Source organism: Pan troglodytes, chromosome 21 (genome assembly GCF_028858775.2).
Source record: "Pan troglodytes isolate AG18354 chromosome 21, NHGRI_mPanTro3-v2.0_pri, whole genome shotgun sequence".
Taxonomy (NCBI): domain Eukaryota; kingdom Metazoa; phylum Chordata; class Mammalia; order Primates; family Hominidae; genus Pan; species Pan troglodytes.
The window spans coordinates 50218932-50235472 of record NC_072419.2 but is presented as its reverse complement, the minus strand read 5'-3'; the positions used below and the strand labels follow the sequence as shown (position 1 = coordinate 50235472).

At 47.2% G+C, this 16541-nt stretch overlaps 1 protein-coding gene across 9 annotated transcripts in view; it reads right to left on the bottom strand.

The window, feature by feature from the left end:
- The window catches only part of TOX2 (TOX high mobility group box family member 2), a 156367-nt gene that overhangs the window by 91317 nt on the left and 48509 nt on the right, over nucleotides 1-16541 (bottom strand). For all 9 annotated transcript variants that reach the window (XM_016937947.3, XM_063802537.1, XM_514661.9 and 6 more), the window contains exon 2: nucleotides 6202-6267. In XM_016937947.3, the coding sequence (XP_016793436.1) occupies nucleotides 6202-6267 (66 nt within the window). The remainder of the gene's footprint in view (nucleotides 1-6201; nucleotides 6268-16541) is intronic.

Sequence of the window (16541 nt, the reverse complement as noted above, 5' to 3'; positions counted from 1 at the left end):
TAGTTTGCAAATATTTTCTCCCATTCTGTGGGCTGTCTCTTCACTTTGTTGATTGTTTCCTTTGCTGTACAGAAGTGTTTTAACTTGATGTGATTCCATTATCAAAGGATTTTATTTATCCTTCGATAAATTTTAAGGAACTGTGGATCCAACATCCTTTTCCCCTAGATCCCCTCTCTTCTTAAATTACTCTGCCCGTGATTTCTAAGACTCCAAGTTCTCCTCCTACTTCTCAAACCACTCCTTCTCAAACCACTCCTTCTTAATCTACTTCACAGTCTTCTCCTCCTCTACTTTGCCTTCAAATGTTGGAGCTCAACATCTCAGAGTCATTGGTCCTCTGCTCTTCTCGTTCTTCCCTCTCTCCATAAATCTCCTTCACTCCCAAGGTTTTGATATCATGGGCTGAAGATTTCCAAATTTACTTCTCTCATGAGCCCAAGATTTGTACCATCATCTATCTACTTGAACATCTCCATGTGGACGAGCATCTCAAATATAACACATCCAAGTCTGGCATCATCAAACCTGCAACTCCCCAGGGTTTCCCCAACTCAGAAAATGGTACCACCATGCCTGAAAATGGGCTCATGGTAGAAGCCTAGGAGTCATCCTTTACCCCTCCGTTTCTCTCTCCCTCTATGTCCATCACTGTCAAGACCCACTAACTTTACCTCCAATGCATCTACTTCTTTCCATCCCCTCTGCCACAGTCTAGATCTTGATCCTTTACTTGGCCTATTACCAACCCTCTCACTTGGTCTCCCTGTATTCATTCTTGTCATTGAGAGCTTTTAATACTGCAAATCTGATGTCATTCATGTCATTCAGTCTGACTCTAACACACACACACACACACACACACACACACACACACACACACAAGTTCTTTCAATAATTCCTGTAAAAAATGTGAGCTCTTTAGCAGAAGTGGTATTTAGAGCTAAGAGAGTGGAAAACTCTACACACAGCCAGGAAGGCTGTGATGAGGAGGTGACATTTGCAGTGCCCCTGAAGGAACAAATAGGCATTTGTTGGTTGAAAAACACTAGGGGATTCCCATCAGAGGAAACAATGCATACAAAAACACCAAGTTGTAAATGAGCACAAGAGGTGACCAGAAGCTCTTGTGTGACCAAAGCATTATATATGGTAAAAAAAAAATAATAATAATAAGTTATAGCTAGTTTTTCTGACTCTGGTTCTTTACATACTCTTAGTTTAGCTTCCTCTGAAGTACAGCCTGAGATGGGGACGCCTGTGAAAGTGACTTGAAGAGGGCTCTTAGAAGAAGGGCGGGAGGGAGGCAGGACACGACAGGGGAGGAGCTGAGTAAAGATTTGGCCTCGGCAGCTGGAGTCTGGCTGGATTAGCTGGAGCCCATGAGGAGTTGCAGAGTTGGTCACTCCTTGAGATAAGGATATCGGTTTCTAGACCTCCCCTTCTATCCTCTCCTGGGTTCACAGTTCCAATTTTCCAAAGAAGGAGTAGCTGTGAATAGTTAGCAGCCAACACTCACAGCAGCTGAATGATGAGCAGGACTCTGGTGAGGCAGCAACAGAATCCACAATACACACACACCTCATTTACTTCTCATGACACTCTAGGAGGCAGACGCTGCTACTCCTCCCATTTGATAGGAAGCTGCTATCACTTGCATAAGGAAATCTGGCCCATGCTGAGGCATGGAGGAGCTGGAATTTGAATCCAGGTCTGCTGAGTCCCAAGCCCACTTCCCTTTCCTCCTCACCTCGTCCCAGGAAGGAGGAGACTCTTTCTGGATTACATCATCAGGAAATATCCATTTCTGTAACTCCTGGACAGAGTCTGCTCTCAACAGGAAAGAACTGACCTCTACCAGGTCCTCTACCCCCCTGGAGCTGCTGATGGGGACACAGCCCTATCTGAGAATTATATCTCATTCTCAGGCCACCCCGGCAAGTCTGGTACAAAAGTAACCCAAGGTCCAAGGAGGGAGAGGGAGTGTGATCATTTGTAGAAGCTAAAGCAGCTATGGGAAAATTTATGTGGAGACTTGCAAAAACCAAACAATGGAGAATGTATTTGCAAAAAAAAAACTTCAAGCCCGTAGAGCTGCGGTGAAAGTTTTCAAAAAGGGACACAGTCAGCTAATACATACCCTAGGGGAACCTCTGTCTCAGCTGCGGTTTCTAAGTAAAGAAGATGGCATCTCAGGAGAAGTGTTACATTAAAGAACAAATTTGTAATACGATTTGAATGTTCTGGGCCAGGCATAGTGACTCACGCCTGTAATCCCACCACTTTGGGAGGCCAAGGTGGGCGGATCACTTAAGGTCAGGAGTTCAAGACCAGCCTGGCCAACATGGTGAAACCCTGTCTCTACTAAAAATACACACACACAAAAATCAGCTGGGTGTGGTGGCAGGCACCTGTAATCCCAGCTACTCGGGAGGCTGAGGCAGGAGAATCACTTGAACCCAGGAGGTGGAGGTTGCAGTGAGCCGAGATCAAGCTACTGCACTCCAGCCTGGGTGACAATGAGACTCCATCTCAAAAATATATACATATATTGATTGGATGTTCTGGAAGCAAATGTTTTCCAGAAATGGCTTCCCACTGATATTCACAGCCTTGCATATAACAGGTGTCCAATAAACATTTGCTGATTGGGTGAACCTTGTATTTAACTGTATTTATAAAACATATTTTAAGCCATTTAGAGTGTTTATCCTCTGAATCCTCTAGTGGCTGTGAGGGCTTCATTTTACCCAAATGTTGATGTCAATCCTTAATCCAGTAATTTGGACAATACAATTCTTGCAGTTGATGAGACAACACATTGTGAGAGGGTGTTCACGTGTATGTGTGTATGTATGTGTGTGTGTGTGTGTGTGTGTGTGCGCGCGCACGTGCGTTGTGAGTTCAAGAAGCACTCCAGGGAAAAGAGGAAGGAAATATATAGAACTTTCATCATTCAAGTCTAGAAGCTAGTAGGGTCCCACTGAGCTGCAAGGAGCTATAGGTACCAGAAAAGTCTAACTTATTTTTCAACAAAATCATCATGAATCATATCCCATATGTTTCCTACATGTGGTAGTTTGTAAAAAGGCCACAATACTTTGCAGCCTTTCCCATCAAGAGGTAGAGGCTATTTCTCCATACCTTGAATCTAGGCTGGTCCTGTGACTGGCTTTGACCAATAGAATGTGTTGGAAGTAGATGTGTGTTTATTTCAAGCCTGGACCTCAAGAAATCTTGCAATTTCTGCTCTTGCTGCTCTGGGAACCCTTCTCCTACCATGTGAACAACCTGGAGCTAGCCTGCTGGAAGCTGAGACCATGTGGAACACAGGTGAGCCTCCCATACCAACCAGCCCACTGCTGATCTGGCAGTGTATTGCTGCTGCTAAAATGATCCTAAGCAAGGCCAGAAGAACCACCCAACTGAACTCAGTTAAACTGCTGACCCACAAAATCATTAACCAGATAAACATTTGTTGTTTTAAGCCACTAAGTTTTGAGGTGTTTGTTATGCAGGAAAAACTAACGGATACACTATAAGAAATCTAACTGCAATTGCAAAATTTGTTCACATTAAGATTGGCTCATGCCACTGGCTAGACTTAATTAATCTCAGAGAATTTTGATATCTTCTTCATAAAGTCCTAAGTTAGGGAGACCCTCTCGGTCACAGCATAAAAGATTTAGAAGGACCCTCAGGAAGTCCAACCACCTTGTTCCACTGTTAGGGACACTGAAGTTCAGAGAAGAGCAGGGGCTACCATCACTCATTACACAAATATTTTCTGAGTGCTCTCGGTGTTCCAGACACTATGCCCCACTGGGATACACAGCATTGGACCAGAGAGACCAGATCCTTTCCCCATGGTGGTCACAGTTTAGGGTGGAAATCAGGCATTAACTAAGTCATCACAAGGTAAGTAGATGACCACTGTGACAAAAATTATGAATTTTTGTCACTATGAATTAAAAAGACCTGGTGCCATTTTAAAGAGAATCATGGAAAGGGGACCTAATGTGGGTTTGGCAGTCACAAAGAGCTCTCTGCAGAAGTGACATTTAGGCTGAGGCAAGTCAGTGGACAAGGCAAGGGAGGCTTGTGGAGCTCCGAGTCTGAGCTTCACAAGTTTGAATGCCAGCTCTAGTGCTCCCTGGCTGAGTCACCTTGATTGAATCAGCCAACATCCTTGATGTTCAGTCGCATCATCTATAAAATTGACTGAACAATAACGTCTACTCATTCTCGAGGCTGTTGTGAAGATTAGCTGAAATAACCATTGAGAAAAAGGCTTTGCAAGCTGCAAAGTGTTGGGGGAATTGTTGAGGATGTGACTGTTAATGGTTTGGGGAGGGTGACATTTATTTGTACCAAGTCTCCTCTCCAAACGACTGTGCTCTCCTCTGCCGAGGCCTAGAGCAGACACAGAGCCCCACTGAGTCCCACTTTTCCTTCTTGGTGGAAGGACATTGCCAATGCTTTCCAGTAGGTTCCAGAACAGAATTCACCATAATATAGTTCTGAAAACCAGGGCTCAATATGTTAACAAAAATACTATTTAAACATTGTGAAAAGGCTCAGATGAGATGTCAGGGCTAACTCTGGTCTGCTGAGATGAGACTTCAGTTGATTATGTACAATTAAATGACATCAGTGTACTCTTCCAAAATAACCACTTCCAAGGCCTGGAGTCTTGCCCACCAGTCTTGCATGTTGGCGCATGTCAATGCAATATAAAGGCAGCTTTGCAGCAGCAGCATTATGCTCACACAGGGACAGGCCAGAGAGGGGCATGGTATGGTGGCCCCGGCATGAGCGATCCTGCAGCGGCAGGGGAGAGGGCGCAGCACCCTGCAGCAGAGCTTCCATGCCCCACTGAGACTACAGTATCTTCCTCACTAGTAGTGCCCCCTAGGGCCACAGGCCCATGTCTTACTCATCTATGGCCTCCATGGGACCTGTCACAGAATAGGGACATAAATATTTGTGAGTTAATAGGCTTCTATTGCCCCATCTGGAAAATATGTGCCCAGCCTGATGGCTGAGGGGCCACCCAACTTGGACTGCCATAGCCCCCACAATGGCAGAGACAGAGGGTAGAGGTCAGCTCCAGGGCCGGGGTTGCCCTCCAGCTTCCCAAGTTTCTCAGCAGCTATAACCCTCCTTGGCTCTCCAATCAGTGTCCCGAGCTGGTCCCACCCAGCAAGCACCACTGCCTTAGGGAACTATCCTCCACGATGCCATGCCTGTAATGAGAATACTTCCTGGTATCACATTCTGCCATGAGGACCCTCCCTGGGGTTCCGGCCTGCAGTAAGGACTCTCCCTGGGGCCCCCGCCTGCAGTGAGGACCCACCCTTGCATCACTTTCTGTAGGGATGACATTCCCCAGGGTCCTGGCCTGCAGTGAGGACCCTCCCTGATCTCAGCCTAGAGTGAGAACCCTCCCTGGGGTCCCAGCCTGCAGTGAGGACCCATCCTGGCATCACATTCTGCAGGGAGACCCTCCCTGGACCCTCAGCCTGCAGCAAGGACCCTCTGTGGCATCATAGTCTATAGTGAGGATGCTCCCAGCTGAGAGAAACATTAATTTTCAGAGACCAGTCTCTCAGTGGAAAATCTGATTCCAACTGGCAACTATGACCCCCCAGAGGGCCAGGCTGGGGTTCGAGACAGCCTTGCCCAGGAATGACTCTGCTTCCTTTGCCACCAGTAAGACCTTCTGCTCTCTTTCCTTGTGCCCTGTCCACAACCCTCCTCTGTGGCCTTCAACAACTCCCAGCAGGCAGGAGAACCATGCATGCCTACGCAAGGGCATGTGTGCATCCAAACCAGAACATGTCCCCGTGGGTGCTGTGTGGTGGCAAGAGGCAGGCGGCACCAGAGAGCAGCAGGCACCTCAACTCACTGCTGTTGAAAAGCTGCCCCAAGCGTGGGGAGTATGGGCAATACATTTCAAGTTTCATCAAGTTCCCAATCCATTTTAAGCCAACAGTAGCCAGGTAGTTAATTTACAAACACTATAGTCCCACTTTGATTGTAACCTTTTAAGGAGACTATTGCTATTCTTGATCATTCAGAGAGAAGACAGCAGCGGGCTGTGCTGGCCCCATTCTGCACCCCCTACCTCCACCCAGGAACAGCTCAGCTCCAGCCAGCCCAAATCTTAAGACACCCGTTCAGGGAGGATGAGGCACCCACCTGGCTGGTTGACAGGAGCTCTGGGTTTCCGTCACTCATCCCCACGTAGGCACTGTCACCATCAAACTAGAATAGAGAGAGAGGGAGAAGCAGCTCTGATTAAAATGCTCTCAGGAAGGCACCAGGAGAAGCAGCCGGAGGAGGGCAGGGGACTGACTGCAGGGGACTGTGGGAGCTGCAGAAGCCAAATCAGAGCCCAGGATGCCCAAAGCCCCATTTCAGCAGGGCTACCTCAAGGGTGGAAGGAGCAGCCCCTGTTCCACGGCCCTCGAGTGCTCAGGTTCATGCTGTTAATCACACTTAGAATGCAAACAGGAAAACCTTTCTGCCCTCTATAACTTGTCCATAGACACAACAGGCTGCCTTGCCATGTGCTGAGCTGCCCATCCTTGGAAGTATGCAAACACCTCCCTTGATCAAAATTATATCAGCTGATCAGCTAGAGCTGGAATCCCATGTGCTGGGGGAGGCCAAGAACACCAGAGCCTTGGGATCATGACAGCCTTCCCCAGACATGCCCTCCGGGTCCTGCCATCCTGAGTGGTTTTGGCCCATCACCTATGCCATCCCAGCCCCTAGGGCCATGCCTGGCTACAGGCAGTGAGGACTATGGTAGAGACCATGTACAGGAGCTACATTCTGTGTGCAGAGAAGCTGCTAAGTCTGGATTCAGGAAGATTTCCCTGTAAATCTGCCTAAAAATTCAGGAGCAGGTGCAGGGGAAGAGATGTGGGCTCTGGGACCCCCGCCTCCCTCTTTGCCCTGAAGTGTGATCTCAAGTTGGTGCCTCAACTTCTGAGATTCCTCATCTGTTAAATGGGGATGGTGCCTGTAGGCCCCTCCTCATAGGATGTTGCACTGTAGAGCACTTGACTCAACACATTAATATGGAGAGGACTTAATTCCAGTTAGTTCCCTTCCCTTGAGCTAGGTATCTTAGATAGGGTTCCCTCGAAGCAGAGCCTGAGGCAAGGGTTCAGATGCATGTAGTTATTAAGGAAGTACTCCTTGGGAATAACCTGTAAGTGTGGGAGGCAAGCCAGACAGGAGTGGGTACAGCTAAGCAAGGATGTGGTCTTGCCTGAAGACTTCCTTCAGCCTGTTCTGGTGGGGAACTCTGGGGCATGAATTGTATGCAGAGTTAGTACCAACACGAAGCAAGGGGTGGCTGTTGTAGCCCAGGTAAGGAAGTCATAGGCCATGGGCTGCCCTTAGGGGACATGGGGAGACATAACCTTCTGAGCAAGGTGGCCCCCAATTGACCAAGCACAAGTCTTCAGAGAACTATACTGGCTGTGAGCCATTTGCAGGCAGCTTGTGCTCAAGGCAGGGGGGAGATGTCTGTGCTGGTCAGTAAAGGGTTCTGAGTGGGGCACCAATAGCAAACAGCCATTTTATTTTAATTGAACCATTTATTTATTAAGATATATTCACATGGTTCAAAATTCCAAGAGTACAAAAAGCAACACCGCCCCACCTCCCAGCCATCCACTGCCCCTCTCCAGAGGCAATGTCTACCAGCTTTTTTATATCATTTCAAAGACTGTCTACATACACACATTTTAGAGTCATTTATTCTATTCATGACAGCATGCTATACAGTTTTGCACTTTATTTTTCTCTTAGCAACACATCTTAGAAAATGTTTTATATCAGAACATAGTTCTTTCTTCTGTACCCAGTATTCCACAGTGTGGATATAACACATATATTCAACTAGCTGAGCACATGGGTAGTTGCATTGTTTCTAGTTTTCTGCTATCCCAATATTGCTCCCATAAATATTTTTGTGCATCTGTTATTGAGCATGGGTGTGAGTTTATCTGTAGGATTCATTTGTGTAATTGCTGGATCCAACGGTATGTGCATTTGTAATTTAGACAGACATCACCCAGCTGCCCTCACGGAGGCCGTAGAAATCCACACGCCCACAACCATGTGAAATGTCCGTTTACCCAGCCGCCTTCACTCAGAGAAGCTTTGCTTGATAACTGGCTCAGATGCCAGCCCCAGCCCCTGTGGGCTGAGAGCCCACCACCCTTTCTACCACCATTTTCGACGCGCCCTCGCCCCGCCTTCCCTTGGTCTTGGTTCCGAAGTCCCTGTTACCTTCTAGCATTCTCTATATTTATTATATTCATTGCTTATGATTAGATTCCTCTTACTAAAATGGAGGCTCCCAGGGATCGGGGATCTTTGTCTATCTGTACCTTGATGTCTCCCAAGCTCCTAGAACAGTGCCTGGCACACAGAAGGTACTCAATAAATGTTTGTTGAATAAGTAAATAAAGCAGTCACTACCACATTCAGATCGCCTCTGACCAGGCCTATCTTCCCACCTAGGCAGTTGGGTTGATGGTTACACCAAAGAGCCTCCCCAGCACAGGGACAGGGAGAGTCCCTCGGTGACTACTGGATGATTAAAAAAAAGGTTCTTCCATGCCTAGAGTTTGGGCACTGACCCCAAATGCAGGACTCCATCCACCACACTGCACACAGAGCTCATGCTGCAAGACCCTGCTCAGAGGCTACCTCCTCCAGGAGGCCTGCCATGCTCGCATCTCCTCTGGCTGTTCCTCTTATAACATAGACTGTCTCCACATTTGTCATCTGTCCCAGAGTGGAAGCAACATGGAGGCTGGAACTGTGTCTGGTCATCTCCAAATCTCCCAGAGCCTGGCATTAGGGATGGGGCTATAAATTAGGCAGGGTGGGGGCGCTCTCAGCAAAAGCTCCTGGGTACTTGACTTGATGTGTGACCATGGCCATTGATCATTTTGACAAAAGTAAATTCTTTAAAAATCACATGTAACTTATAAGTAGACCCTAATAGAAAGAATAATTGGAGATGGAGGAACATTAAGTTCAATGAAGTGTTTGAAACATTTTATAAAGCAATAGTAATCGAACAGTATGGTATAGGAATATGCATGAGAAACAGAGGGAAAGATGTCCAAAAAACCTTTGAATGGTCACCATTTATTAAATGCTGGTGGGAACAGAGCCACTGCAAGGCAGGGGCCACCATCTGCTTCATTCCCCGATAAATCAATAAATATTTGGTGACAGAATGAATATTCCTGGCACTGAGCAAAATGCTTTACATAAAAGACCTCATTTAATCCTCACGATGATCCAATGAAGAAAATATTCTTTTCCCTGCTAAAACCAAGCAAACAGGTAGAGAGAGGATAAGCAGTTGTCCAAGATCACACAGCTGGGGAGAGATGGGATTTAAGAGTCCCTTGTTGGATTTTTTCTGCTTGGACTCTCCCACTAGCTGCAAGTGCATTCACAGCAGGGACCAATGCTTTTCTAGATCCTACTATATAATCAATAGTCTGCCTTGGGCCTGGCGCATAACAGGTGCTTGATAAGTGTGTTAGAGGTTCAGGAGAGGGAGGAATTATCCACAGAGAGCAGTGGGAATGGTACTGGAGATGTAGGGCAAGGGGGCCTGGTCTCCGACGCGAGTGTGTTAGGGGCAGGCAAGGGGGTGGGCAGTGGATTCCCATGAGGTCACCAGAGCCTGTCTTATTCATTCACTCCTTTATTCAACCAATGTCTAGGAAAGAGCTGCCACATGCTGTAGTAAAGCTTGCTTCTGGCTTTCAAGGGGCACTTGAGAAGTTGGCAGAGGTTCCCGAGGCAGGGCCTGGGTCTCCTCAGTTCAGTTACCCTCGGGCACCTTGCACAGTGCCCTGGAGCCTGCTGGGCTCAGAACCAGCTGCGGAGCAGCAGTGAGCAGAGGCCCTGAGGGGGCGGGGAGGCCTGTTCTTTGCCCACCTCTGCCAGGGTTCCACCATATCGGAGCCCTTGGAGGGCATGAAGGAATAGTTGGGGGACACTGAGGGTTCCCAGGCTCCCTCTGGCTTGGCTTCCAGTGCTCTAAGGCCTGGGGCTTACCCCTGCAGCCCCCTCCTCATTTGGGACCTTTTCTGGCTAAATGAACTTGGAAGCCAAGGGGAGAGGTCACAAAGTCACCTCTGCCCTCAGACACAGCAGGGCTACCTCCTCCTCCACATGTGCACAGACAAGATCAAAAACACCCACATCTACACCCACCGCAGTGCATACGCTGTGTGAACACAAAGGTATATGATGTACACCGTGTGCACAGCATGGGCAGCACACACACACACCACAAACCCATGTTTGTGTGGACCCAGGTCATGCAGCACAGCGTTCAACACGGCAGCGTTCAGCTCACTCATGTATCATGTCCATGGGTAACACAAACCAACGCACACACAGCACAAGCATGAGTGTGCACATGTCAGAGACCTTTATACAACTGGGCACACAATAACCACAGCACGCACACAAGGAAAGCAGGGTGTGCCCATATGTGTACAAACATTCCGTGCATCTGCAGCCATTTAAATGTAACTCACACAAATGTGAACACATACACACACTGAATGTGCATACAGAGACATACAAAGCAAAGATGCACATGAACTTCAATTCTATGCATATTTCACAGTTTATCAGTTCCTTGGTCAAAAATCTTTTTTTCATACCACACAGCCTTCCCTATGCTTTAAAATGTGAGAAAAAAATGCAGGGAGAAACAACAGCTTAAGAATTTCCATGAACGCCAGGAGAACATCCTCTTACCAGTGACTGGAATAGATTAATTTTCCCCATTTCATATTCTAATTATAATTCCTTTTCCCATTGCCATCTTCAGTCCTCATTACAGCTGGAAGATTGTTCTGCAAAAGCCAGGCCTTCATCTTCTCTTCCCAAGAGTTTTGTCATGGAAATGAGTTTTGGAATCTGAAAGAACCCACATTTTTGCAAATATCGAATGTGTAGGGATAACCCTTTCATGACGGCCACCAGGGACACAGCTTACAGGGGCTTCTAAGGCGTCTGTCTCTCCCCTACCTCTCCTTTCCCTGTGTGGTCCCCTCAGGGAAAAGAGCTCCTCGGCCCCTATTCCAACAGCCAGCCCCCAACCTAAGCACACCATGCTTCCCCAAAGGATTTTTTAAGGAAACTTAGCAAACAGGCAGCCAAGGTGAGGAGCCCTGGTCTTAGACAGTCAGATCCCAGGTCCATCTGTGCCACCTTGGGCAAATTGCTTAACTGCTTTAAGCCTCAGTTTTCTCATTCTTATGACCACAGAGTCACTGATTCATGACAGGTATAAATAAAATATTTGTGGGGTAAACAGATGTGATAAGTGGGTAGATGAATGGATGGAAAGGAGGAAGGAGTAGAGGATGGGATGGATGGATGGGCAGATGGGTGGATGAATGGATGGGTGGATAGATGATTGATAGATGGGTGATGGATAGACGGATGATCGGCAGATGACGGACGGGTGAATGAATAGATGGGTGAGGGATTGTACACATTAGCACTGTCCAACAGAAATATAATAAAAGTTACAAATGTGACCCACATATGTAATTTTACATTTTCTAGTAGCCACAGTTTTTTTTATGGGGTACATGAGATGTTCCAACACAGGCATGCAATGTGTAATAATCACATCATGGAGAATGGGTTTCCATCCCCTCAAGCATTTATCCCTTGTGTTGCAGACAATCCAATTATACTCTTTTCATTATTTTTAAATGTAGTAGCCACTGTTTAAAAATATTAACAGATAAATAAAATATATCATCAAAATTAAGTTTAACTCAACATATTCATAACATGATTTCAACATGTAATCAATATAAAATGATTATTAATGAATGGTTTATTAATGAGATGGATGGATGGACAAATAGATGGGTGGTTGGGATGCATGGATGGGATGGCTGGGATGAGAGGGAGGAGTGGATGAATGGATAGGTGAAAAGGGATGGCTGCATGAGTGTGAACAGACAAGTGTATGGGAAGAGTATTGGGATGGTGGACGAGATGAACATGGATGGGTGAGATGGGTGTTGGGGATGCATGGATAGATGCCTGGACGTGTGGGTTCCTGGGTGGGTACAATGGGTTGAGTGGTTGGGTGGAATGGATAGGCGCATAGCAATGTGGGTCTGGCATTTCCTTCTCACTCGATTCACACTTTCTCTGGAAAATGTCATGGCTACTCATGGTTGCAACATCACCAATTCTCAAATCCTCATCTTTAGCCGAATTACCTCCAGATTCCAATATATAGTTTTCTCCCTATCTCCCCCATTTGCCCATGAGCATCTCAAATTCAACACCTCCAGCACTGAACTCATAACATGTACATGGACTTGCTGTTTCTCCAGCACTCCCCTGTCTTAACAGAAACTGTCACCTTCCACACAGTACCACAGTCAGTACCCCTGGGGTGACTCTGGTCTCCCTGCCATCTACATCCCTCTGATCCAATCACCTGCAACATCCTTCTGCTGAGCTTCCCTAAGAGTATGCTGAGTGTGAACACAAAGGTATGCAATGCATGTGGTATGCACAGCGTAGGGGCATACACAGGCACCACAAACCCATGTTGGTGGGTCCGTGTCACACAATCCATCTTACACCTTGGCTATCACTAGCGATATTTGGGCAATCGCTTCACTCCTCAGATCCAAACCCTGCAGAGACTCCACATCACTTAGCCTATATCCAGGACCCTCCAGGACAGCCCCAAGTCTCAGTTCCCGCGGGTCCTCAGCATAGTGGGAGCCTCCAGTGCCCCCACTTTTTTTTTTTTTTTTTTTGAGACAGAGTTTTGCTCTGTCGCCCAGGCTGGAGTGAAGTGGCATGATCTCAGTTCACTGCAACCTCCACCTCCCAGGTTCAAGTGATTCTGCTGCCTCAGCCTCCTGAGTAGCTGGGATTATAGGCATGCACCACCAAGCCTGGCTAAATTTGTATTTTTAGAGACGGGGTTTCACCATGTTGACCAGGCTGATCTCGAACTCCTGATCTCAAGTGACCTGCCTGCCTCGGCCTCCCAAAGTGCTGGGACTACAGGCATGAGCCACCACACCCAGCAAGTGCCCCCACTCTTACACATTGTCCCACCATGAGCCTGGAACACTCTCCCTTTCTCTATCCACCGAAATCTACCTCTTCCTAGGCCCTTCTTTATTTCTGGCTACAAACTCCAACCTTAACACTGTCTTGCTTGCTTTTATAAACCCATATTCTTGGACCTAACCAAAAGCTTCCATCTAAAATCAGCTTTGGACTTAATTCAACTCCTATGTGCAGTGTAACATACTGGGTAACAGCATTGATCTGACGACTGGTTCCACTACTTACGAGCTCAGTGACTTTAACTTCACTTTGCCTTCCTTTCCTCACCTATAAAACAACAATTATGACAGCTACATTCCTACCTCATAAGGTTCTTGGTATCTGTTATCAGACATCAGCTATGAGTTAGCATTATTAAGCATTATGTTACAGATATTAACTATTTTTGACAGGTGCTTAATAAATGTTACCTATTATCATTGTTATGATATATCAACTCCTATCCCCTTATCAGCCCCCATTCTCCCTCAGTCTAGCAGATGACATTGTCTCCTCTGTCACTGAGGAATTGAAGCCATCAGATATTCCCTCAATTCTCCCAACCTCCCCTACGTTATTTACATCATGCTCATCTTGACTTCCTTTCCTTTAGTCTGAAAAGGTATCTCTCTCCTGTTCAAGGTCAGCCTCTTCACCTTGACCCTGTCCCTCCCATGTCTTCTACCCATTTGCTCCCACTCTTGGTCCTGGGTCTAAGATCTCATTCAAATGTGCTGAGGCGAAATGAGACCAGGCAGTGCCTTTGTTGTATCATGTACCAGGCACATATCATGTGCTGAGGAGTATGCTCCCAGCCACTGGGGAATCTACAAGTGAATTTTGCCACTGTCCCTTGGGAAATCTATGCAGATAGATCATCACAAAGGCACTGAAAAGAGAGAAAAGCAAAGGGACTTGGAGGCAACAATCACTGTTCATTGAACGATCTCTTGTGAGTGCTTACTATGTGACAGGGAGTGTGCTAGGTGCCAGGCATGCCAGAATGATGATGACACAGCCCCTGCCTTCAAGGAACCCCCAGTCCTTTGGAGAAGATGACAGCTATGGAGGGAGAATAAAACCTTCCTATTCTCCAAATCTACAAAGGAAAAGATGTTCTTTGACCACAGTCCCAAGCTGCAAACAATGAATCCCCAAACCAGCTTAAAGCTCATCCTCATTTGTCACTGGGAGCTTTACAGCCCCACCTCTGAAAGTCAGTCAATCAATAGTCTTACTCCTAATAGCCACATGTCCACCACGGAGACAGCCAGCCAGTCTCAGAACCTCCTGCTCTGAAAGTCCTCCTATCCCAGGACCCCATGCTTCCCCAAACCCTGAAAACATCAGCCTCTTGCTTGATTTGGGGAGACTACCCTTGCAAAGTATACCAATGAATTCAGCTTCTTGCTTTCGATATTGAATGATGCCTTCTTCTTTGACACATGTGACAAAGGTCAGGATAAGGTTAGCCAAGGGGAGCAGAAGCAAGGCAGAGGGTCTTTCCAGAGAAGCATCCTGAAAAAGTGACTTGGAGGCTCCATGATGTAGGAAGCAAAGGAGGTGACTAGGCAAGGAGCAGGGAATATGACATCCAAGGCTGCTGTGAGCACTGGCCAAAGAGCACCTACTGTATACCAGCCCTTGTCCCAGAGCTGTGACCAGCCATCTCACTGGAACCCCCTAGAAATCCCAAGGCTTCCATGAGCAGCAGCCCCACTGTCAAGATGAGCAAGGTAAGGCTCAGAGTGGTTGGGAACTTGTCCAAAGCCACCCAGGAAGTCTGAACTTGGCCTTGATCCCAGGTACCAAAGCAGCAGCTGTTCTGTAGAAGCTGTTGCTCCTCCCCTCTGCACAGAGACACAGATCAAAGACTAGGGATGCACAGCCCTCAGCCTAGCCAGTCACAGGCACTGAGAGCTGAGCCTCACCAAGATCTAAAGAGGAAACAATCAAAGCAGCACACACTGCTCCCGCCTGCCCCACATTGGGCCGTGAGAACGCTCATTCTGCACAGATAAAACACAGCTCTAAAGAGAGAGGCAGCTGCAACCTAGGTCCTGCCGAGAGTGCGGTTTTATGTGGAAGTCTCATGGGGAAATACACATCAGGGCCAGGAAGATGCCGGGGGAGGGGTGCAGGCAGAGAGCCCGGCACAGATGGAAGAGGAACAGGAATAGAGCACGGCCTGGTAAGCCTCAGTCTCAGCCTGACCCGGGCCCTGTACACCAACTCCAGGTCCATCACCACTTGGAGAAACATGATGGCACAGTGGATACAAACACAGGCCCTGGTCTGGCTGCCAGGGTTCAAATCCTGGGCTTGTTGCTTTCAAGTTGTTGGTTTTTTTTTTTTTTTAAACTACATTACTGTGTCTCAGTTTTCTCATCTGCAAAATGGGTATGACTATCATTTGGATTAAATAAATATACGGGAAGTGCTTAGAACATTGCCTACCTAGAGAAGGCACTCAATCATTGTTAGCTATTTCTTATTTTATTATTGAATCCTCCTAAGAATCCTGCTAGTTGCTATAACTACCTCTCTTCTGTAGATGAAGAAACTGAGTGGGGCTTTGTGCAAATCTCTGAGGTCTTAATCATGGAAAAGACCCTTGATGCCTGTGCCCACTGTATGTAATTTGAAATAAAATTTGCAAATTAAAGTCTTTATAAGAAAGTCCAACTGCCAGGGCCGATTTTTCCCAACAACGATGATTTTCATGCTTTGTTCCTAAAATATCAGATATTAACATTTCTTCAAAAATGTTTTTCTCCTGATTGGTGTGCCTGCTTTGCTGGGCACAACGCACATTCGTATTCTGCCTGGTGATAAATCCTCCCCATGACAGAGGCCCGGAAAGTTTAGGGGATCTGCCTAAGGCCACACAGCCAAGACCTGCCTGAGCTGAGTCTGAAGTCCAGGCTGCTGACTCCTAAGAGTACACCCTGGCTTCCCACCCCCACTGCCTCCAAGCCACGTGAACCACAGAAGGTGACCTCATGACTATGGGCCTGGGACCTTAACTATCAGAAGCAAGGACAACGCCTTGGGCACTGCCTGCCGCAGGAGCTGGGAATGTCCCTTGTAAGCAAGCTCAGTGCTGTGGGCCCCTTCAGGACCCTTGTCCCCACCCCCAACAAGAGTTGGCTTGGATGGTGCCACCTATTTCAGTCAATAAAAGACATCGAGGGGTAGTGTAAAAATGGCAGTGCTCACTATAGCACCACAGGTGAGGGCTGCCAGGCACCTGGGCTCCTCTGGGAGGTGGGAATCATTGCCCCCTCCCACCTACCTCGCTCTAACTGTGCTCTTTCTAGACCTCTACCATCTAGAATGGTGGCCGCTTACCACACGTGGCTTCTGAGCACTTGAAT